Source organism: Harmonia axyridis, chromosome 3 (assembly GCF_914767665.1).
Source record: "Harmonia axyridis chromosome 3, icHarAxyr1.1, whole genome shotgun sequence".
In the NCBI taxonomy this organism is placed as follows: domain Eukaryota; kingdom Metazoa; phylum Arthropoda; class Insecta; order Coleoptera; family Coccinellidae; genus Harmonia; species Harmonia axyridis.
In genome coordinates this window covers 28,716,893-28,739,025 of record NC_059503.1, presented here as the reverse complement: position 1 = coordinate 28,739,025, position 22,133 = coordinate 28,716,893, and the positions used below count along the sequence as shown (strand labels likewise).

The following is a 22,133-nucleotide window of genomic DNA, read 5'->3' as shown; positions in this document are numbered from 1 at the left end:
GATCTGTTTAGGGAACGAGTGCAAAAAAGAACAAAAACCGATTAAGATTTCCTCAAAATAAATCCGAATTTTTGAGAGAACAATCAAAATTCGATATATTATAAATTATATCGGTTGACAACAAAAGCGATTTACGTCATTAACTAAAACATTATTTTATCAAGAAACAATACCCAACAAGCGAAAATCATCAATATAGTCACCTTGTTCTGTAGATTAATGATTAAACTGGACAATGGGTCAAGGACAACTTGTAAAGTGATCAGGACCGATCTGGAAAACCAACTGTTGAATAATTTCTTCTTTATTTACCTGTTGGCATTACTACAAAAATAATATGCTCGGTACTGCAACTTGTGCATAATCGATTTGTTTGTGATAATTGCGAGTTGTATTTACATTGATAACATTGAGGACGTGAAAATAAGTAGTTGTTAAAAAAAGTAGAAGAAAATTCGTTTTTACTGTTAAGGTAAGCAATTTCAAAATTCTTCGATTTAGTTGGGATATTCATGTATCTAAATATTAACAATTCCCAACTTCGTGTAAAATTCCATATGAATAGCATAACCAGAAGCATAAAAAAAAGAATATGGAAAAAATCTTAATATTCCGGTGACAACATATCTGTCCGAGCTGAAAGTTGGGGTTCACTTATGGAATAATAATTACAAGCTCCCTGCAAAATTTCAAATGGATCACATCGCCATATTCAAGAGGAATATTAGATAAGAAATATCCAATATTTCCGCGATTACAGATTTGATCGCATTGACCTTTTGCGTGTATATACAGGGTGTTTCTTCATAAACAGGAGAAACATGTATAGTTGCGTGGATGACACCGAGAGAATCAATGTTGCCTCATGAATAATATGTTAACTCGTTTTCGAAGCATAAGTGAGATACAGGGTGAGCAACGTCATTTTTGAGCAATATTTTATCGAGTGTGGTAAGTTATGTATAACCTTTGAAGTTTCTAGTTCTGGTCACATCAGAGTATTTTTGAGTGCCCCATTCAGAAAAGGTGAAGAATTCTGAAAAAAAAATCAAAATGGCGGAAAACCTGCAATGTCTTTTTTTTTCGGTTTTCAAATTGAATTGCATTTTCTGAATGAACTAAATTTTTTAAGAATCTCTGTGAAAACATTTTCTCATAAATCGAACAACATTTTTTTTCTCCGAGGACAGCAAATATTATTTTGCAGACACATATCAATCAGAAAAGTATTACTTTTCTTACCTAAGCAGCAAAGTGAGGACTTTCTTGCCGAGGCACAAAAATCTCAATAGGAATAAAATATTTCATAAGCTGTCAAACTTATTATGGACATGATGACATATACATTTCCATAGCACCAACGATTACAACAATTGCGATTTCTATCAAATTTAGTTTTAATTCATCACCACAGGGAAAATAAAAAGATTGATAGAATTGTAATAATTTGCAAAATACAATATAGTGTATAAATCATCATAAAAAATCGGAGAAAAATTATATCTTCAAATTGACAGCAAAGTAGATTGACTGCCTACGCTAAATTCCTATGAACTATCACGCGCGGCAGTCAGTTTACTACTTTGCAGCCTAGCAAAACAAATAACTATTTTTCACATGTCCAGGTACAAGAAAAAAAGATTTCATTCGAAATTATTGAAATGTTTCACTATTGTACTTTTTTTGTACCTAACATGAATATGAAAATAGAATCGAAAAATATGGAAGGTTCCTTTATTAAAGCCATTAATATCCTTGTATTAGTTCAAATTTGCATTCTACAGGTACTACCTCAAGGTCGAGGATTCGAGTCCCAACAGAGATTCATTAAAATTACAGTGAAACTTTTTTGCGATAACTTTACATCACCATCTGAAATATTTCGACAACCCAATCTCAAAACGAGTTATATGTATTGAGGTTGAAAATTATTCTCCAGGAACTATATGTTTGTCAAATTTATGATGATATACCCTGTATAGAATAATCTGTACTTACAAAATTTCATGAGAATGGCTGAACCAGAACTAAAGAAAATTTAAGAAGGATATGACAACAAATTCTAATATTGTGATATAAAATCCTAAAGATTTGAAATTTTGCGTGGATTATGTGAAAAATATCAATTCCAAGCTTCGTGCGAAATTCCGTGGTGATAGCGTTGTCAGAATGCTGAATAATGAGAATGAGAAAAAATCAATTGAATTGCAATTATATAAATTATGCAGACTATAAGTACTGCATTAATTGTGGGTTTATCTGATAACACACTTTTCTATTTGGTAATTGTCGATTCAATAATTGCCAAAAAAAAAGGCGTTTAAAAGCAAATATATAATCGAAATATCGTTTGATTATGTGCGTATATTGAATCATAAATTACGATTTCCCATGACCACGTGGCTGTTGATCATAATTCATTGAAAAAAATTTAAATTTATGTCATGTACGAATGAAAATATAATTAGGAACTCTGATCAGTTTTTAATTGTATACTTTAAACTACGCCAACGGAACTATAGATGTTTTTTTAATTATAACCCAACTCAATGTCATAAGAGAGCAATGTAGTTCCCACCATCGAGATCATCAGGTTTTTCATTTTTAGTCAGTATTCCGTTAAAAGTCAACCGAAAATGACCCAACTTGCTGATGTAATAAAGGAGTACGAGAAGGACCCTAAGCTCAAGAAGGAAGACATCGATGGACTGAGGTCATGGGCGGAAAAACAACCTCATTTGCCTGAGATTAGCGGTGAGTCTTTGTTGATGGTGGATAATTTACCCCTCGAATTTTCCCTATTCGGTAAATATATTGAATGATTTTGGCTATTTTGGCCAAATGTCGATAATTTTATAATTTCATTCCTAGAGTGGTGTTAAATGGTTGGGTTTGACCTTAGACTATACAGTGCGCGTCAAAATTATGGAACAAATTCGTTTTCTCAGAAGTATAATATTTGGCAACAAAGTTCTGAAACAGGTCTATTTTTGTTTCAGTTTTACCAAACTTTTATGCATTTTTGAAGGATTTTTGTTGCACTCTGTACCATCCCCATCAAACCTCTAAATTTTTTGAGTAGGGAAAGTGGGTTATGTGGTACTTTTTTGGCAAGGTCTTTGTATCTTCTTAACAGGCGTGCAGAAATTTTCAAGAATAAAATTTTTTTCTTGAAAAATCAGTTAGTTTAAAGAGGTTTTCAGTACACTTTGAGATGATGGTACCTGATGAAATTTGTCATCGAAAGAAAGTCGACCATTACAGTTTTGTTCATGCACAACTTTCAACCCCTTTAAACCACCTCACGTGAAGAATGTGTCAGACTTCTTCTCTTCATTATTAACTCAAAAATAACTACAGAAGCACGAAACCCACTAGTATAAGAAAATACAAAAAGAATAATATACACCGTGTCCGTAAAATATGAAACAAATTCATTTTCAGCTAAACTGACCATTTTAAGAAATATTCCTGAAATACGTCGATTTTTTATTTTAATTTACCGTATTTTGAAATAATAATTTAATATACAGGGTGAATTACTTTCGAGTAATGACGTCACGGTCACTTTTTTTAAATGGAACACCCCCATTTTGTCTCAATTTTCCGAATACTCTAGCTGAGCTGATTCCAAAAATGTTTCACATGTTGATTCCAATTGGTACAGGGTGGACAAAAATACAATAGTTTTGTGTGTGCTCATAAAGTTACGCGTAACAATCTTTATTAGTTAAAATAACAATACTATCAAAAATATTTATTGTCTAGCTGCAATTGGTTCGAATGTAACATGTTACATTTTTAGATTAATAAAAATGTATAAAAATAAGAAATAATTTCTTTCATATTCTGTCTGCTAGACCACAAGTACCAAATATGTTTGGAAACAGCTCATTTTTATTAATCTGAAATTGAAACAAACTACAGGGTGTTATACTCAAACCAATTGCCACTAGACAATAAGTATTTTTGATAATATTGTTAATTTAACTAATGAAGAATGTTACGCGTTATTTTATGAGCACACACAAAACTATTGTATTTTTGTCCATCCTGTAACAATTGGAATCAACATGTGATACATTTTTGGAATCAGCTCAGCTAGAGTAATCGGAAAATTGAGAAAAAATGAGGGTGTTCCAATAAAAAAAAAGACGGTAACGTCATTACTCGAAAGTAAATTCAGCCTGTGTATTAGATTATTATTTTAAAATAGGTAAATTAAAATAAAAAATCGACCTGTTGCAGGATTATTTCTCAAAATGGTCTGTTTAGCTGAAAATGAATTTGTTCCATACTTTACGGACACAGTGTATAGAGAGTGTGCCTAAGGACATGCTAATCATTTTCTCTCTTGGACTTCTTTTAGGGAAAATCTTCATATGAATTTTTTAGATGCTGGGTGATATATTTTCGAGAAAACCTACTTTTTATACAACCACTGTGCTACTAATTGTCGATATCCTTATGGAATTATTCGCTACCCGCTTTCAATGCATCGAGTTGTATTTCTAATGTAGAATGTATGATGAATATTATTATTTATGTGAGTTACTTCCGTACGGGTATTATATTTTCGGAAAAAAATCTGCTAAGCCATAGCTTTGTCTTGAAAATAAAATGATCTTGGAATTCTCATTCATTTTTGAGCATATTTCATCTTCTCATTTTATTTCAACCAAATCATGGTTTTCGCTTGAAAAATTGAATATTCCAGGTCAAATCACTGAAAGACAAATGAGGTGTTGCAATCGCTTGTATATCGGCTGAAAAAAAATTAACTAATCAAATTCGTTTAAAAAATGAGAATTCTGAATATAAATACCTGGTCAAGAATAATGTGTTATGCAAATTTTATATTGGTCGTCTGCCGACCAGTGTATTCTTTGAAGACATTGTAAATTCTATATTCCGCTGGACTACTGTATACATTTATGAATCTATATTGAAGACCAAAAAGTTTGGTGTTGTGTTTATTTGAATAATAGTCTCAAAATTTTGTCTGAAATTCTTCAATATCGATGAAATAGCGTTTGTGAAAATTGAGCGATCATTCATTTTTGTGTCAATTACAACCTTGGAGACCACATAGTTTCTATATACAGTTTTGAGGTCGTTAAGGGTGTAATTGGTGAATGATTGACGAGCGCTCAAAAGCTCCTAACTTCACCTCAACCTTTTCCTCATATTTTTCAGAACTCCAATACATCCTCTTTCTCCAAAGTTGTTACTACAGTAATGAACAGGCAAAGTCAGCGATTGAAAACTACTTTACTGTGAGAACCTTGTGCAAGGATATGTTTAGCGATGAAAATCCGAAAGACCCAGGCATTCAAATGGCCTTAGACGTAGGGTAAGTAATTATTTCAATATTACTCTTGTTAGATACTTACTTCAGCCAGTTCGCAGTACAAAGCTTTTGGGCTTCAAAGATGCTAGGGTAAGGTCGGCATATATGAAATACCAAACACTTGTGGTGTAATAATATGCAAACTAATGTGTAATATTTGGTCAAAGAAAAGTTCAAAACAGTGGCGGCTCGTGGCACTCAAAACACGTGAGGTCCGAAGAAGAAAAAAATTTTCAAGCCTGCTTGTTGTTTGTGTTATTCTTCAACTGATGCACTGCGAAAAACAAATTATGTCTTTAGATTCTGACAGAAACAGAAATCCCATCAAATTTGTATGAAAAAACCAGAAGGTCGTAAAGCGATAGCTTCAGGCGTTCTGGAGTTATGGCCGAAAGAAGACACAATTTAGTTTTTCAGTGCATCAATTCAAGAATATCTTTTTTCGGCCATAACTCCAGAACGCCTGAAGCTATCGCTTTGCGACCTTGTGGGTTTTTCATACAAATTTGATGGGATTTCTGTTTCTGTCAGAACTTAAAGACACAATTTGGTTTTTCACCGTGTATCAGTTGAAAAATATATTCTTTCGGTCATAACTTCAGAACGCCTGAAACTATCGCTTTACAACCTGCAGGTTTTTTCATACAAATTTGATGGAATTTCTGTTTCTGTTAAGAAAATCTTATCATTACATTTGAAATTTCGAAGTAAAATGAACAAAACAATGAACTTATGACTTAGCGCCCCCTATCGAAAGCAGCGAAAACAAATTTATCATGAGTATATTTTGTCCTCAATCAACAAGATATTATCTTTCAGACGAGATCTAATTTGCTCAAAAATGTTTAGCCAAACTGAATTACAGGCACTTCAATCAGTCAGATTTCTCCTTTCACCTACCCTTATTTGATGTCGTAAAAAATAGAAAGTGACAATTCAAAAAGATAGAGAATTTCCCAAGGATTACAGTGATGATATTTTTTCTTCAACTTCATATGAAACATTTTCAAATAAAGTTCATTTATCTACTCGACAATAGCTATTACGCTTCCTAGCGGTAGAGGTATGAACTTCAAAACAATTTCCACTGTGTTTTCTTGTACACTTTAGTGTATAAATTTTTACCGCAAATCTCTACGATGAGTGGATCCTGAGATATAGCCGCTTACCTCGCTTATTTGCCCACCCTTTACAAAGAATGTTTTTGAATTGGCTTTCATTTCGTGAGGATGGACTGTACTCGCCTAGGGGATACGATTATAGGATTATCAAGATTCAATTTGAAAAGACTTGAATGCAGAAAAGGTTTACATGCCATCAAGTTTCTTCATGGTTTTCTGATTGGTAAGATTGACTGCGTTGGTTTGCTGAGTAAACAAGATTTTCTCGTACCTCTCCCGAATGCTAGAACTAGATACCTTTTCTTATTAACCACCAAGAACTAATTTGTTTTTGCAAGACTATATCTGTGATTTGTATTTAAATGAAAACATTTGAAGTTAAGATTCACCCATGACGTTATATTGTATTTGATTTTCATTTCTTTCTTGTATTTTGTTCTTCTTCTCCGGGGCCTGAATACTGTCTGTTGGGATGTATATGGGCTGTCCATCACTTAATTTTTACTGTTCTATTGGATTACATTCATGATATATAGCATTGATTTATTTTATAAATTATTATTGATTTTATATTGGTTGTTGTTTTTGATTTCTTGTAATTGGGCATCATAGCTGTAGGAAATATAGGCTTATTATTATTGAAAAGACGAATATCAGCCAAATGGCCGCCACAGCAACGGTTGCAGCACCATTCCTCTTCATGAAAATTTTCATGACCAATTCGCACATTTGCGGCTGTATGTACTCGATAACTTCAAGAATTTTATCTTGGCTTGGAACTTATCTTTCACGTGGCCCCAAAGAAAAAAAAAATATGATTTCAGTGGCCAGTTATGATCACCTCTACGAAACATAACACGACCAGGAAATTTTTCTTGCAAAATAGAAATTATTCCGTTGTTTTTTTCGCAGGTAGCATCTTCTTGTTGAAAATAAACGTCGTCCACAAGAACATCTTCCGTTTTGTGGATTGCCTAATTCTCAAGATCGACGAGAAATCAAAACTGCGTTATCGTCAACAGCAGTATTCTCAGTTGTATCTTTGAGCGATGCACACGTTCTTCACATCAATAACTTGTACCAAAAGCTCAAATTTTTCCACCAGTATTACTGGCCGAGAAGATGCTTCACAACAGTGGCTTACCCAAGGGGGGGGGATAAGGGAGATATATCCCCCCCCCCCCAGAAGGAATATCCAAATATCCATTATATGTAACAACCTCATATATCACAATCTTATTATGAGTAAGCAAAATTCTTTGGAAAACTTCTTCAAAAGAAGGAAAAATTGAATTTTTTTTTTCTTTATCCCCCCCAAGGCTTATGTCTGGGTACGCCACTGCTTCACAACGACCCAAAAATGCTTTAGATTTGCAAACTGTGGCTACTAAATTTTCACTATAAGTATTCGTAGTGAATTTTAAAATTCAAATATATTGTTAAAGCGTGTATGATTCAAGTACTTGAGGTAGTGCTATGTTCAAATATATAATTTCAAACCGACTGAAAAATCCTAATAATAATAGGTTCCACCTAGAGTAGATCTATGAGCGTCAGCTGCACCAGTAGTGGTGGAGTAGGAAGTGATTCATATGCTGGGCAAAAAAAAATTGTTTTAGGGATTTCATACCACGCCAAAATGTATTGTATGTTTTTTTTCAGGAAATTTTCAATTGAAAAATTATAATCAGATGTTTATATGTGAGTCGTGTATATGATATTAAATGAATTTAAAAAAAATGTATTTCATACCTTATGGATCTTTAACGGCTGAATATTCCTACTTCTTAAAAAATAAAAATAATCGTTCGCTGTATGTTTAATAAATCTCAGAGTTGCATGGTTGCTTTTGCAAATACACTGACGATCTTTACAACGATACCTACATTCAGCTTACGATGATTCATAACTAATGAAATTGAATTATATTTTCATTTCAGGCAGTATTATGTCAATTTAATACACAAAAAAATTAAATTTTATGTGGTAACTAACAGGGTTTCATTATCACACACAATATCCTTTTCATTGTCATCCTCAGGGTCTTCACTTTTACTATCATCTATCATACAATCCTGACTTCACTACCTCTCCTCGAATAGTATCGTCACAGTCTAGTCAAAGTCAAAAAAAATTATTTTGATAATTATGTAGTATGCAGTATCTTTAAGGCATAGCCACCTTCACAAATTTATAATTATATTCATTACACAGTTCCTGCATACATGTTTTTACTGTTGTTATTTTACAGAGCGGACGAATTTGACCGAATTTTGAATAGTTGAAGATTCATAGTGTTGATTCGAGTAGATAAATAGGTATATGTATACGAGGTGCAGTGGCGCCTAGTGAAAGTATAAGATGGTGAGGCACATAAAAAAAGATCATTATTGTAATATACATATATATTTTAAGTTTACGTACAAAGTTTATCAAATGAACTTTACTTTGTCAGATGCATAATAATCAATAAAAAAATTTCATTACTAATATGAAATAAAATATGATGATAATATGATGAAAATCCTGAGAAGGTTGAAATTGGATCGAACTGCACGCCGCATTACTTAAAATTTAATTGGTAGGTGTGTATAGCAATCAGTAAATATCTCTTGTGGTGCTATAAATTTGATTTTTGCCTGTAAACCGTTTACTTCTCCCGACATTACACTAGCCCCATCATATATTTGAGCCACTAATTTTGAATGCAAGTCAAATTTTCCGAATTTGGCAGATAAAAATTGAAATAAATCTTCAGCAGAACGCCCAGTAGTCCAGTAGACAAATACAAAAGAAGTGGGTCTGCTGGAAAAAATTCCGAACTTAATAAAACTTCTACAGGATGTTCGTGGGATTTGTTGGGATGACTCTGTCGAGTTATCCAACACGAGGACCCTGTGTTGAGGACGGTTGAAGAACCCCAACATTTTTGGCCTTTTTTTCAGTTTTTGCTCATAACCTCTAAACTAAGTAGTTGTCGACCAAACCGTGCATTCTTAAAGTTGTAGATCATTAAATTCTCTACAATTTTGTATTCGCAAACTTTTTCGTAAACCTAATATCAATTCAGATATAGTCGATCAAATTTATAGTTCAGTAGACAAAGCGGAAAAAATTCCAAACTTGATGAACCTTCTATAGATTGGTCGGCGGTGTTGTGGGATGACTCTGTCGAGTTATCCAACAGGAGGACCCTGTGCTAACTTGAGGAGGGCCCAAGAATCCCAACATTTTTGGACTTTTTTCGGGTTATATAAGTCATTATTTTCAATTAATTCTTGGTTATTATTTATTGATTTTACCCTGTGGATCTGATTATTAAGGTTCAAAATAATTATCGGTTGATAGGAATTTACAGTAAGGTGATAACATTCCACGATAACATTGAAATATCTACTCTACATATATATATATATTGATGAGTAATTACTATAATTACCATAGAACAGCTGGTAATTATTGTTAGTTAGAGGGTCAAAACCTTTGTTTTTTGCCAATTTTTGACATTTTAAAAAAATTCCTCTAATTTTGATTGGCTGTAACTCGGTTGATATAAGTTTTAGATTCTTCAGAAAAAAGTTTCGGGAAACAAAATTATAAGGAATTCAATTATCTACAACTTTGAAAATGTAAGTTTTGGTCGGAAACTAATGAAGTTGAAAGTAATAAGCAAAAAACAGAAAAAAGTCCGAAAATGTTGAGGTATTTCAGCACCTCCTCAAGTTAGCACAGGGTCCTCGTGTTGGATAATTTGAGAGAAGCATTTCACAGCATCTTCAAACAACCTGTAGAAGTTTCATTAAGTTCGGAATTTTTTTCAGCAGATCCCACTTTTTTGCTTTGTCACTGAACTATTATTTTGATCGACTGTATCTCAATTGATATTGGGTTTACGAAAAAGTCTGTGAACACAAAATTGTAGAGAATTTATTGGTCGAACAAATGAGTGTTGGTATTGCCTTCTGCAACGAGTATTAGACGATATTTTCTCTATTTCAGTTAGGTTTTGTGGAATTTCTTCGAAATTCAATGAAAAATTAATATTATATATCCTAGTGACATTTGTATTGTATCTTGGCAGTTGGTGTGACTGTTACCAAAATTGACAGATTACGGAATTTGAATATGAGTCGTACGTATCGAATTTCGAAATAATTCACAATTACGCATTAAATTCGTGAATTATGTCTGACAATATAAATTTAACACCACCGGAATTGAGAAAAATTGCGATCAATGTTGCAAATCATTCCACTATATCCAAATTATTATTATTATATTGACGATTATTGACGTTTGTTGAAATTTAATAGGATTGGAAGTCACTATAGACAACCACAAAACGAAAAATATAACTGAAAACGATGCTGTAATGAGTCCATTACAACACTGTTTTTGGAACTGTAATGAACTAATTACGATACTGAAATAGAGAAAATGTATTTATCTACTGGACTACAGAACTTATATCATAAAATCACATGAATCGCTCAACAAGTTGGTCATTTATTACATAACAGAAAATTGTGAGTGAAAATTATGTCAGTTGTTCTATCCGATGGCAAAGTTATTGCACTGAAATCTGAACATTAGTACTATTAGTATATCCTCTAATAGTACTAATGGATCCTATAATATGGTGTCAGAATATCATAGAACTTCAATCTTCCAAAGAAAGACCACACAAACGCGCGACACTCCTGCCACCTGTCCTTCCAATCAAATAGGTAACAAACGAGTAAATAGGGTCAAATTACCCACAAACATTTTATGTAGTCTGTGAATCGATATTTGAGACATTACCTTATTGTAATATTGGCATTGTTCTTTCAGATTGGTAGCATTCCTGCCGAAGCTTGCGCCAAGTGGATATAAGGTTATATTCATGAAACTATTGGACACCAATCCCGACAGATACATATACATCGATCAATGTAAGATGTTCGACATGATAGTAAACCTCGCCATGAACTTGCAGGGTACCAACGAAGGATTGCACATTGTCTTCGATTTTGAAGGCTCCAGTTTTGCTCACTTGTTAAAAATCAATCCTAGCATTTCTAAGAAACATTTGTTCTATGTCCAGGTATGTTTTGCCAAACATTATTGCTCGTAATTGTTAAGCTTTATGTTTTTATAATTTTAGAATTTTGAGCGGAAAATGGTCTGAAATGATTAGGTTGGACTCACTGGTCGTGCTCAAATAAATTCTGTATATAATATAACACAAAAAATTTTTTTGTATAGAATTTATTGCAAATGATGATGAAGAAAAGAAATTCTGAAAGTGCAATTTCTCGTAATGTGCATCTCTAATGAGAAATTCGATTGTGAATAAAACTGAATTAAACTTGATTCTGCGATCGAGTTGATACCGAGTGCTTTTCCAAATTCAATTTATTTTTTCCATATCCGTATGTGTTTCATGCACGTAAATAGAAAAGATGGAAATCGAAAGAGCTTTCTAATTATTGATATAAAATCTGTTTTTTTTATATCAATCGTTTCATTCGGTAGTTAATATAGGGTGTTTTTTTTCGAGGTATATAACTTTAAGTTGGCATTACTGTTCATGATGGCGACCGATTGAACAGCTATCAAGTGATTTATTCTCAGTTTGGTTTGGCAATTCATCATGAATAGACTCACGCCTGAACAACGCTTGCAAATAGTGCAATTTTATTTCGAAAATAATGGTTCTGTGCGGAATACGTATCACGCACTACGTCCATTAGCGATGAAGCGCACTTCTGGTTGAATGGCTACGTCAACAAACAAAACTGCCGCATTTTGAGTGAAGCTAATCCTCAAGTGAATGTCGCAACACCGTTACATCCAGAAAAACTGACTGTTTGTTGCGCTTTATGGGCTGGTGGAATCATTGGTCCGTACTTCTTCAAAAACGATGATGGCCAGAACGTTACAGTCAATGGTGATCGGTATAGAGCCATGATTACTAACTTTTTCATTCCTGAATTGAAAACCATGATGTCCAGGAGCTGTGGTTCAAACAAGACGGCGCAACATGTCACACAGCTCGTGCCACAATCGATTTATTGAAAGACACGTTTGGTGACCGCCTAATTTCACGTTTTGGACCTGTGAATTGGCCTCCAAGATCTTGTCATTTAACACCGCTAGACTACTTTCTGTGGGGCTATGTAAAGTCATTGGTGTATGCGGATAAGCCACAAACCCTTGACCATTTGGAAGACAACATTCGCCGTGTTATTGCCGATATACGGCCACAAATGTTGGAAAAAGTCATCGAAAATTGGACGTCCAGATTGGACTACATCCGAGCCAGCCGTGGCGGTCATATGCCAGAAATCATAATTAAAATGTAATGCCACAAGATTATCTTACGGATAAATAAAATTCATGTCAATCGAATAATCCATCGTTGTTTTATTGCAATTTAAAGTTCTATAGCTCTAAAAAAAAAACACCCTTTATAAGGGACGTCAAGAGAAAGTTCGTGCACCACCCATATTGAATTTTTTACTGCAGGTGTACATTTTTTTTAACTGTTTATTGCATATTTACAATCTACTTATACAGTAATTGGCAGGCTTTTTTATATCTTCTCTATTGTATACGTAGTTATTTTGATTACGACTTCTGATAATCAGCTCTATTCTATAACTTCAAATCGAATAGAGATGGTATGGATCGAATAGAAATGCACCGTAATCGTTTCGAATGTGTCGAAAGTGTCCCTCCTATATCCAAAATTCAATAAATTATGGTTAAATATAATTCCCTGCATGTGGGACAGTTTTGGAACCTACCTCTGTATGAAGTACCTATTATATGTACAGTTCAATAAATATGTTCACTGTGTATATCTGAGTACCTACTGATTCAATAATATTTCATACTTCCTGTTTTATATACTATTAAATTCTCAATAATTCTTTAGATATAATTTTCGGAGTGGATTTTTTATTTGAATTCAAATCCATAATTTGAATCATATTCTATTTGTTTTAGGAAGCCTTACCTGTTAGACTCAAAGACATTCATATCATCAACGCACCTTCATGGATAGATAAAGCGTTAGCTATCTTCAAGCCATTCATCAAAAAAGAACTTTTTGATATGGTAAGGACTAATTAATTGATTACTTTGTTTCCTGATAATTTTTATTTTACAAAAGTTAGAAAATACTGTAACAAAATTATAATAATTGATACCTTTTGAAGGTTTCATTTTCATTCTTATTGATTCCATAATATTTGATTTTTTTTAGATCAATATACACTCATCTATGGAAAGTTTCTACAAAATTGTGCCACAAGAGATGCTACCAAAAGATTTTGGAGGCTCTGCCGGTAGTTGCAATGAATTAAGAGGTTAGTTCAAACCACGATACACTTACAAGTAAGTGTATCTTGGTTGAAACTTAAATTCTTCCTTCTCTCCCTTATAATTTGAATTAAGAAGTAACATTCAAACGATGATGGCCACGAAAGTCTCAACTAATTCAAGTATTGATGAATGTTTCAGAAAAAAATAGAACATGTCTCGAAAACAACATGGAGTTCTTCAAGGAACATGCCAAACAAATAACGGACGAGTCGAAAAGAATTGAGAAATCAACAGATTTCAACAAAATCTTTGGTTTGGAAGGAACTTTCAAGAAATTAGAAGTCGATTGAACAGTTTTAAGTTATTGTTCGGGGTGACCAAAATGTAATAGTCAGGAGAAGCGGTTATGATTTGTGTAGTTTATTCCTTATAAGGCATTAATCTTCTTTGGGGACAAAGGAGAAGATAAGTACCTCCCTACCTATTGTTGATTAGAGTAAGAAAAAAACTTACTGCATTTTTGTTCCTCCTTTGTGATTTGAATAATAAACAATAAACCAAAATCATGAGATTTATTTCTTTTCAAGAAAAAAAGTATTTCTATCTGATCACTTCCTTTGAACATTAATACAATTAAATTACGCAGATAATTTCTCATCTTCCATCAAGTCATCCAAATCAAATACACCATCAAAAAATGCACCAACAGACAGTCTTTAGCAAGCCCCATTGTAACTGCTTCGCTTCTCAAGGTGTATTTTCTGGCTGTTACCTCAAAATAGGACCCCTCTCTTGTGAAGAAGGTGATCCATTCCAAGACGGGACAAAGTACTTCAACAGTCATATTTTCTTCCTCTTCGATATTCAGCAAGATGCCTGTGACGGTGTTATCACAGAGAACTGGAGAACCTATGTCTTTCCTCGAGAGACTATACTGCTGGACAGTTGTGGCTTTCACGCAGTTTTTCTTGAGGTTTCTTGTGCCTCTGAAATTTCGATTAACACTGTTGATTTTTGAATGAAATAAGATAAAATCTATTCGGAGGAGCTGAAATTTCTATCGAACTACTTATGACTCATCCAGAATATCCATACAAAATTTAATCTGAAACGACCAGTGAAATGCGAGATATTGAGGTTCCAGTAATAGGCCCTATTCTGTAACTTAAATATTTCAGTATAGCAAGGAGTAAATGAATGAATTTGGAGAAAAAAATCGTGAAGGTTTTTTCATATAAAAAATTTTTGTTACTTAAATATTGCAGTCGTTTTTTGCACGTTTTTTAAATTTTACAAAAAAGCAGCTGTTCGAGGAGATCCAAAGTCGATGTTTAGTTGTTGTTAAAATGCCTAGAGCATTTATCGGAATTTATCGGCAACTAAGTGAATTTGAAAGAGGTCGGATTATTGGTCTACGATAATCGGGGTTGTCATTTTGAGAAATCGCTAACTGTACAAACAGAAATCCAACGTCTATTATGAGATGTTGTCAAACGTGGTTTGGTAATGCCATAATTTGAAGAAGAGTAGGCACCGGACATCGAAGGGTTACAAATGAAGTTCAAGATCAACGTCTAAAACTTATGGCCATTAGATACCGACAACTCGATCTTTGGCTGATGAGTGGTTAGGAAAACAAGACTATCCTGTCACTAACTCAACAGTGCAAAATGTAGTTCGTGAGCAGTGCTCATCACTACGCTTAGGCACATTCACATTATTGCCAGGAGTTGAGACGACATATAGCGTCAGCCGCGAATGCTGACAAAGGGCCAAAATTTTGCCGAGATGCACAGAAATCGGCCATTCTGAGATCCGGGGACTCGAGAACAGATAGACCGTAAATGACCCTGAGGTCACTAAACAAGGGACAGTTTCTAAGGATGTGGTCGCTGAACTGTTGGCGACCACATGTACAATGTTCCTCTTCGACCAGACCCAGCCTGAACAGATTACCTTTGAAGGGACCATGGCCTGAAATAAAACAGGCCAGAGGGAAACTTGGGCGGAACCAAGGGTTGTTGGAAATAAAATGAACAGAGGGGATCCAGTCGAAGGTACAACGACCCGGGTCAGACGTCTCCCAGTCCGACTGCCAACAAGAGAAGAAATGGCGCAGTGACACATCCATGGACCGACGGATCGCAGAGGCCCTACCAGGATCGTCCAAGGACACGGATGGAATGTAGAGCTCTCCGAAACGAAATTCAAATCCTCTCCTCAGAAAATAAGCTGCAGCCCGATGAACGACGTAATAGTGTGCGGGTAAATTACCCGTCACAACTTGAAGAAAAGATGTGGCTGCAGTTCGATACGATCGAAAAATAAGGAGGAGGAAATGCCGCTGTGCCGAAAGAATGATCCGTCGGATATGGGAATGACCCAGGCGGTGATACCATGCGGAGGCGCAATAAGAAATTATTGGCAGAAAAATACCTTTATAGAAGATGATCAGAGACCGAACCTGATCACCTCCTAGTGCTCGTCGAAGACGAAACAGCCCGGAAGCCACCACCTGGGTCTTTTGACGCAAGGCCTTAGCGTGAGGAATAAAAGTCAGGCCAGAGTCAACCACCACGCCAAGGTATCTATACTCCGATGACCAGCGAAACGAACCCATAAGGGATCGAATTGTCGGAGGACGTCTACGGTCGAGAGAGCCCCTCAACAGCACTGCCACAGACTTGCCCTGGGAGATGGAAAGCCTGTTACGGCTAAGCCACTCAAGCACCAAATCAATAAGGCGCTGAAGGGCTTCTTCGAGCAAGCGCCGGCTGTCAGCGCTAACAACCAGGGCTAGATCGTCTGCATACGCTATGGCAAGGCCACAGTCTCCCGCCTCATCCTGTCACTGTCCGAACGGTTTACCACCGGATAAGGTCTTTTGAACTGCGACTTTATCGACCCCATCTTGTGTTACCTCTGACGGTTGAGCATCGCTAGTGGAACCATACCATTTGAAAAGCATACTATTGCAACGACCATGACCAGTCCTACACAAGTCTATTCAAAATACACCAAATTTTCCTAGGATGAATGAAACCTGCTACTTTCTCTGATGGATCAACGATTAGACCCAATTTCCTTGTCACTCTCACTCGATTGAAGGAAAGTATTAATCTTTGGAAGTTTGCGTGACTTTAATCTGTCCTAGTACCTGTTTCTACTAATAATTCTCTTAGAAACGTTAAGCTGTGCATCACTGGTTTGAACATGAGTACTATTTAACCAAACAGGACAACAGTTTAGCAGCAGAAAACCCAAGGTCAAAGCTGTCGTATGAAGAGTGCTGACACCAGCACCCCATGAAGAACCACCTAGTTGCACAATACCAATTCAAAACTATTCCCATGCACTTCTATTCGATCCATCTATCATCTCTATTCGATTTGAAGTTACAGAATAGGGCTGAATATCACGTTTACGCACACGCAATCAAAGAGCTGGAGTTTTTATGAAACCATTTTTGAACCGAATAACCGAGTCCAAAATTTTATCAGTTAGTTTTGTCATAAAAATATTCTCTACTTACTCCGTCTGCAACGTGAGTTGGGGGTATTGTCTCAGCTCGAATATATTTTTCTCAATATCAACAGGAACCCAAGATAGTAAGTTGCATTTCTAAAAAGGGAAGATTTTCATCATTTGGAATTCAAATTATGGGTTCGCTTTTGAAAATAAACTTTATGTATATCTGAAAATTCTGTAACTGAATATCCAATTTTCAATAGAATTTTTCAATTAAGAAACAGTTTTATATTTTCAAAGATAAAATCTCAGTTCAAAATTAGATCAACTCTTGTACAAGTAGGAAGTTCTATGTATATTCACTATTTTATAAAACACACATGATAAGGAAATCTATTACAGAAATTAAGCAAGTCTTATTTAGGGCTTATTCTTTCACACTATAGGGCTCTGCTCGGTTTTCTGTGTCATAGTTATGTTATGGCTTGGATAGACAGAGTTTATTTCATTTTATTGTAAATGGAAAGGGACAAAATATTTCCACTTTTCTTCGAAAAATGAGATTCTACAAATGAAAATGTATATTCCCTTTTCAAAAAATCTACTTGACCTTGAAATAACATCGAAACTAAATTCCAAGGTCACAATGAATATCTGTATTCGATGCCTATCTAAAAAATAAGAAACTTCCATTTGAAACATTTTTTAATCCATGCTCTTCCAAATGAGTTATTTAAGTCGATCTTTCAAAATGGGTCGCCCTGTATATATTTCTTGCTGAAAATTTAAGTTATAATTTGCGACTCATTATCTTGTGAAGTCTCGACTTTAGGGTAGTTTCCACTGCCAAAGGAGTAAAATAATTCTTCTCTCAGTAAGAGAGGGTAGATGGGACTTCCTGGAGGAAAGGATACATCTTATTAAATGAAAATCAATAGAACTTTTGATTAAGTATAATGAAAAAAATCATACACAATTTTTCCGTCAGTTAGCTCAGAATCCAGGATTTCCTGATACTCACAACTGCATCAACTAAACAAACAACTGTGGTGGTATGCTCGAAATTAATCAATAATTTTAAATGTATCAAATATTGCGGTGGTATATGTTATAAATCATTCTATAATTCTACATGTATCAAAAATTATTAACTCCAATGAAAAAAAAAAATAGAACAAAACAAAATGATAATAAATGAATAAAACAACAAAAACAAAATTCATAAAATCAATATAGGACTGATAGTCTCCTTATTCACTCCACTAACTCCAGCATGGAGTATGTTCACTTTTCGGAATTTGAAATTCACTTTCGCGACACTTCGTGGTTTCGTCTTGCCAGTTCCTACAGGATTATCTTGAAGTGGAATGGTACTTTGTTCTCTCTTGGATCTAACCTTTGCACGGAAATAACCTTGAGGGATTAAGGGAGGAATATGAGTTAAAGTGTCATTTAACGCTTAGCATTTTTACTTCGACGTCCATTATAATTCTGGTGCTCATCTCTTGCTCTGCTTGCACTCCATAAAGTAGCTTGCATAAAAAATATCATTCAAGGACGGTCAGTATAATAACTCCAAGGCCATATTTAACCATACGGAGTAAGCCGTTGAATACCATTAGTCCACTCATGAATAGTTCGTCGGTGAGAGAGTCATTTCTTCCAAATCGAACCTACTCATCGTCCAAAACCCTTGGTCTGACGTCTACGATGTTGCTACCAGATGTGGCATATTTCTACCGTGTGCAACTTAGTTTCAAGATTATTTGAGCATCTTCTTCTTCCATTATTATTTTCTTTAGTCAACTTGTCTTCCTTATCATCTTTATCCTTAGCTTATTTCTCTACAGCTTATGATAACATCTTACTGCTCCTCTTGATTGAGTTACTCTCTAACCAGTATATTGACAAAATTATCATCACCTCTCAGGTAGTGTTCAGATTATGCCCAACATTGGTGTATATTGTCGGACGTCATTTCAGTTTTGAACACTAACACGCGATTGGGAGTAAGGTTATTCCGATAACTAGAATTTGATCAATTCATCGTCCTGAAGTTGCTGCCATCATTCGTTGAAGTATTTTTATATCAGGTGTGTGAATAAGTCTTTCCCGTTTTTTGAAGAGATGGCGCCACCAATACTGTGCGAGTATTTAATGGTTACATATGTCATAATCAAAGCTTATTCATCTGTCAACAATTCCACACTAACACATTAGTTGAAATTTTTTCGCATCATAAATTTTTGAAATCGTGAAAATGTCGAAATTTGAGCCGAGTCGACGTCATTTGCGGGAAGTTTCACTTTATTGGTTCAATTTGAAGAAATCTGCTGCCGAGGCGCATCGGTTGCTTCAGAAAGCTTATGGAGAAGGTTGTGTCGATGATTCAAGTGTTCGCGGATGTTTTCGACGCTTCAAAAGTGGCGATTTCGACGTGGAAGACAAGGAGCGTTCCGGGCGGCCGCAAATCTTTTAAGATCAAGAATTGGCGACTTTGCTTGATGAAGATTCGTGTCAAACGCAAGAAGAACTTGCTGAAGCATTGGGAGTTGACCGAACAACCATTTCCAAGCGTTTGAAAGCCATGGGAATGATCCAAAAGCAAGGAAATTGGGTGCCGTACGAACTGAAGCTGAGAGACGTCGAACGGCGTTTTTTCACTTGCGAACAGCTGCTTCAGCGACATAAAAGAAAGGGTTTTCTGCATCGTATCGTGACTGGCGATGAAAAGTGGATCCGTTACGATAATCCGAAGCGAAGAAAATCATGGGGACTACCCGGCCATGCATCATCATCGACGGCCAAGCCAAATATTCATGGCGCCAAGCTCATGCTCTGTATATGGTGGGACCAGCTAGGTGTGGTTTACTATGAGCTTCTGAAACCGAATGAAAGGATCACAGGCGAGGTCTATCGACGACAATTGATGCGTTTGAGCCGCGCACTGCGAGAAAAACGGCCACAATACTCCGACAGGCACGACAAAGTTATTTTGCAACATGACAATGCTCGCCCACATGTTGCACAGCCGGTGAAAACATACTTAGAAACGCTCAAATGGGAAGTCCTACCCCACCCGCCGTATAGTCCAGACATTGCTCCGTCTGATCACCATCTCTTCAGATCGATGACGCATGGCCTGGCTGACCAGCACTTCCATTCCTACGAGGAAGCCAAAAAATGGGTGGATGACTGGATAGAGGCCAAACCGGTCGAATTTTTTCGCAACGGGATTCGTATATTGCCAGAAAGATGGGGAAAAGTTGTAGCTAGCGATGGCCAATACTTTCAATAATTCATTTGTAACCATTTTTTCACAATAAAGGCTCAAAATTTGAAAAAAAACGGGAAAGACTTATTCACACACCTTATAATTTACAATTTTTCATAAAAACATTACATAAAAAAGAGAAAAACTAATCTTAAGTACAATGTTTTACTCGAATTATTCAATTTACAGAACATTATCACCATAAACGTTGATTGAATTGAATCTCAAAAAAAAAAAAATAATTTCATTAAACAAAAATATCAAAAAACTAGTAACTACTTTTTTCAACTATTGTGCTCGCTATTCGGCGACCACAACAGAATCAACGTAACGGGCAGGAGTGATTATTTCCTGGGGGCTATCATTTTAAGACCCCACGTTACCCCAAAATAGGTGACGGCTTTTTTAGGTTTGAATGCCCCTAAAATCTCAGACTAGGGATGAATTAATTTCATGAGGCACAATATCTAAGTTGCGTCCTATAAAACATGGTGGAGAGAACATCTACAATCTCGCGTTACTCATCCAAAATTGCAAGATTTACGTTCAAGAAAAAAAATTCCTTTTTGTATCATATGTTCCCGGTTGGTGCCCCCAGAGAATTCTATCTGGGGGCACCTCACAGTGTTTTCAATAAAAAAAAATCGTCAGCTGTTAGTGGATAATTATTCATATCAAGCAAAAAACACCGATAAAATTAATATATTTTGTGCGATCTTAGAAATATCATATAAAAAGGTATAGTATATCCAAAGTCACTTGGAGGAAGTCAGAATATTTCGATTAAACTAGGGTTGTACAAATTTTCAGAAATTTCTTTGGGGCCAGTATTGCCTAACAATAGTTTCAAATATCGCGGTATTCACTTCAGAGGGATATCTGGACAAGCCTTTTTATGAACTAGTTCAAGTGACTTTGGATATACTATACTAGCTCCAATACTGAACCAGTCTTTTTGCAGGTAGTTATTAAGTAGTTCAGTTTCTACCTTTTCAATTTAGGTGAGTAAAATTGAAAAATATTAAAATTGTTGTTATATGTTTTTTATACTTTATCTAATATTTTTAAACTTTAAATGCGCAATGTGATCCCATATTTCACCATTCATTCCTTATATAAGTTTAAGGGGTGATGGATATTTGTGTAAGTATAATTACTTTAAAACTATTTATGATATTTTATTAACCATGTTGCGTCTAGATATTCCAAATTCTAAAAAAAATGTTATATCTTTTCTACTTTCACCTCAAGACAGCTTCTGTCTTCTGAAAAAGTAAATGCGACTTGTTTATGAACAGTGAAACGTATCATCAAGCTCCAAGAATTTCCACTTGGAAAGAAAAATGACAGCTTGTATCAAATGAACGAGGGGAAGATCTTTATAAAGTTCAGTTCGTCAGGATAATGAGACACAGCATCACATATCAAACTTCGAATTTTGTCAACAGTTGGATAACTCGTCATGGAGGTAAATGATGTTGTATTAGATTTCATAGATCATTCAAGTATTTAGAAAAAATTAATCATTTGAACATAAACTCAGAGGGGTTGTTCTTGTTAATAAGCTAATCAAATTATACAGGGTGTTTCCTAAACATGCGGCAAAAAT

The 22,133-nt window shown here is 35.2% G+C and overlaps 2 protein-coding genes across 2 annotated transcripts in view; one reads left to right on the top strand and one right to left on the bottom strand.

The window, feature by feature from the left end:
- Positions 1-292: 292 nt before the first annotated feature.
- LOC123676563 (alpha-tocopherol transfer protein-like) lies at positions 293-14,345 on the top strand. Its single transcript, XM_045612521.1, has 7 exons — positions 293-472; positions 2,609-2,754; positions 5,197-5,353; positions 11,305-11,557; positions 13,465-13,575; positions 13,724-13,826; positions 13,981-14,345. The coding sequence occupies exons 2-7, from the start codon at positions 2,637-2,639 to the stop codon at positions 14,130-14,132; spliced, it is 894 nt and encodes a 297-aa protein (XP_045468477.1). The 5' UTR covers positions 293-472; positions 2,609-2,636; the 3' UTR covers positions 14,133-14,345.
- The window catches only part of LOC123676562, a 20,623-nt gene continuing 12,829 nt past the window's right edge, over positions 14,340-22,133 (bottom strand). The window contains exons 4-5 of the mRNA XM_045612520.1: positions 17,315-17,403; positions 14,340-14,768 (exon numbers count right to left, since the gene is read on the bottom strand). Coding sequence (XP_045468476.1) covers positions 14,447-14,768; positions 17,315-17,403 — 411 coding nt within the window. The 3' untranslated portion in view covers positions 14,340-14,446. The remainder of the gene's footprint in view (positions 14,769-17,314; positions 17,404-22,133) is intronic.

Coding starts and splice junctions, on each gene's coding strand:
- LOC123676563 (XM_045612521.1), top strand. CDS start 2,637: ATGACCCAACTTGCTGATGTAATAAAGGAGTACGAGAAGGACCCTAAG. Junction 11,558..13,464: donor AACATTTGTTCTATGTCCAG/GTATGTTTTGCC, acceptor TATTTGTTTTAG/GAAGCCTTACCTGTTAGACT. Junction 13,576..13,723: donor AAAAAGAACTTTTTGATATG/GTAAGGACTAAT, acceptor GATTTTTTTTAG/ATCAATATACACTCATCTAT.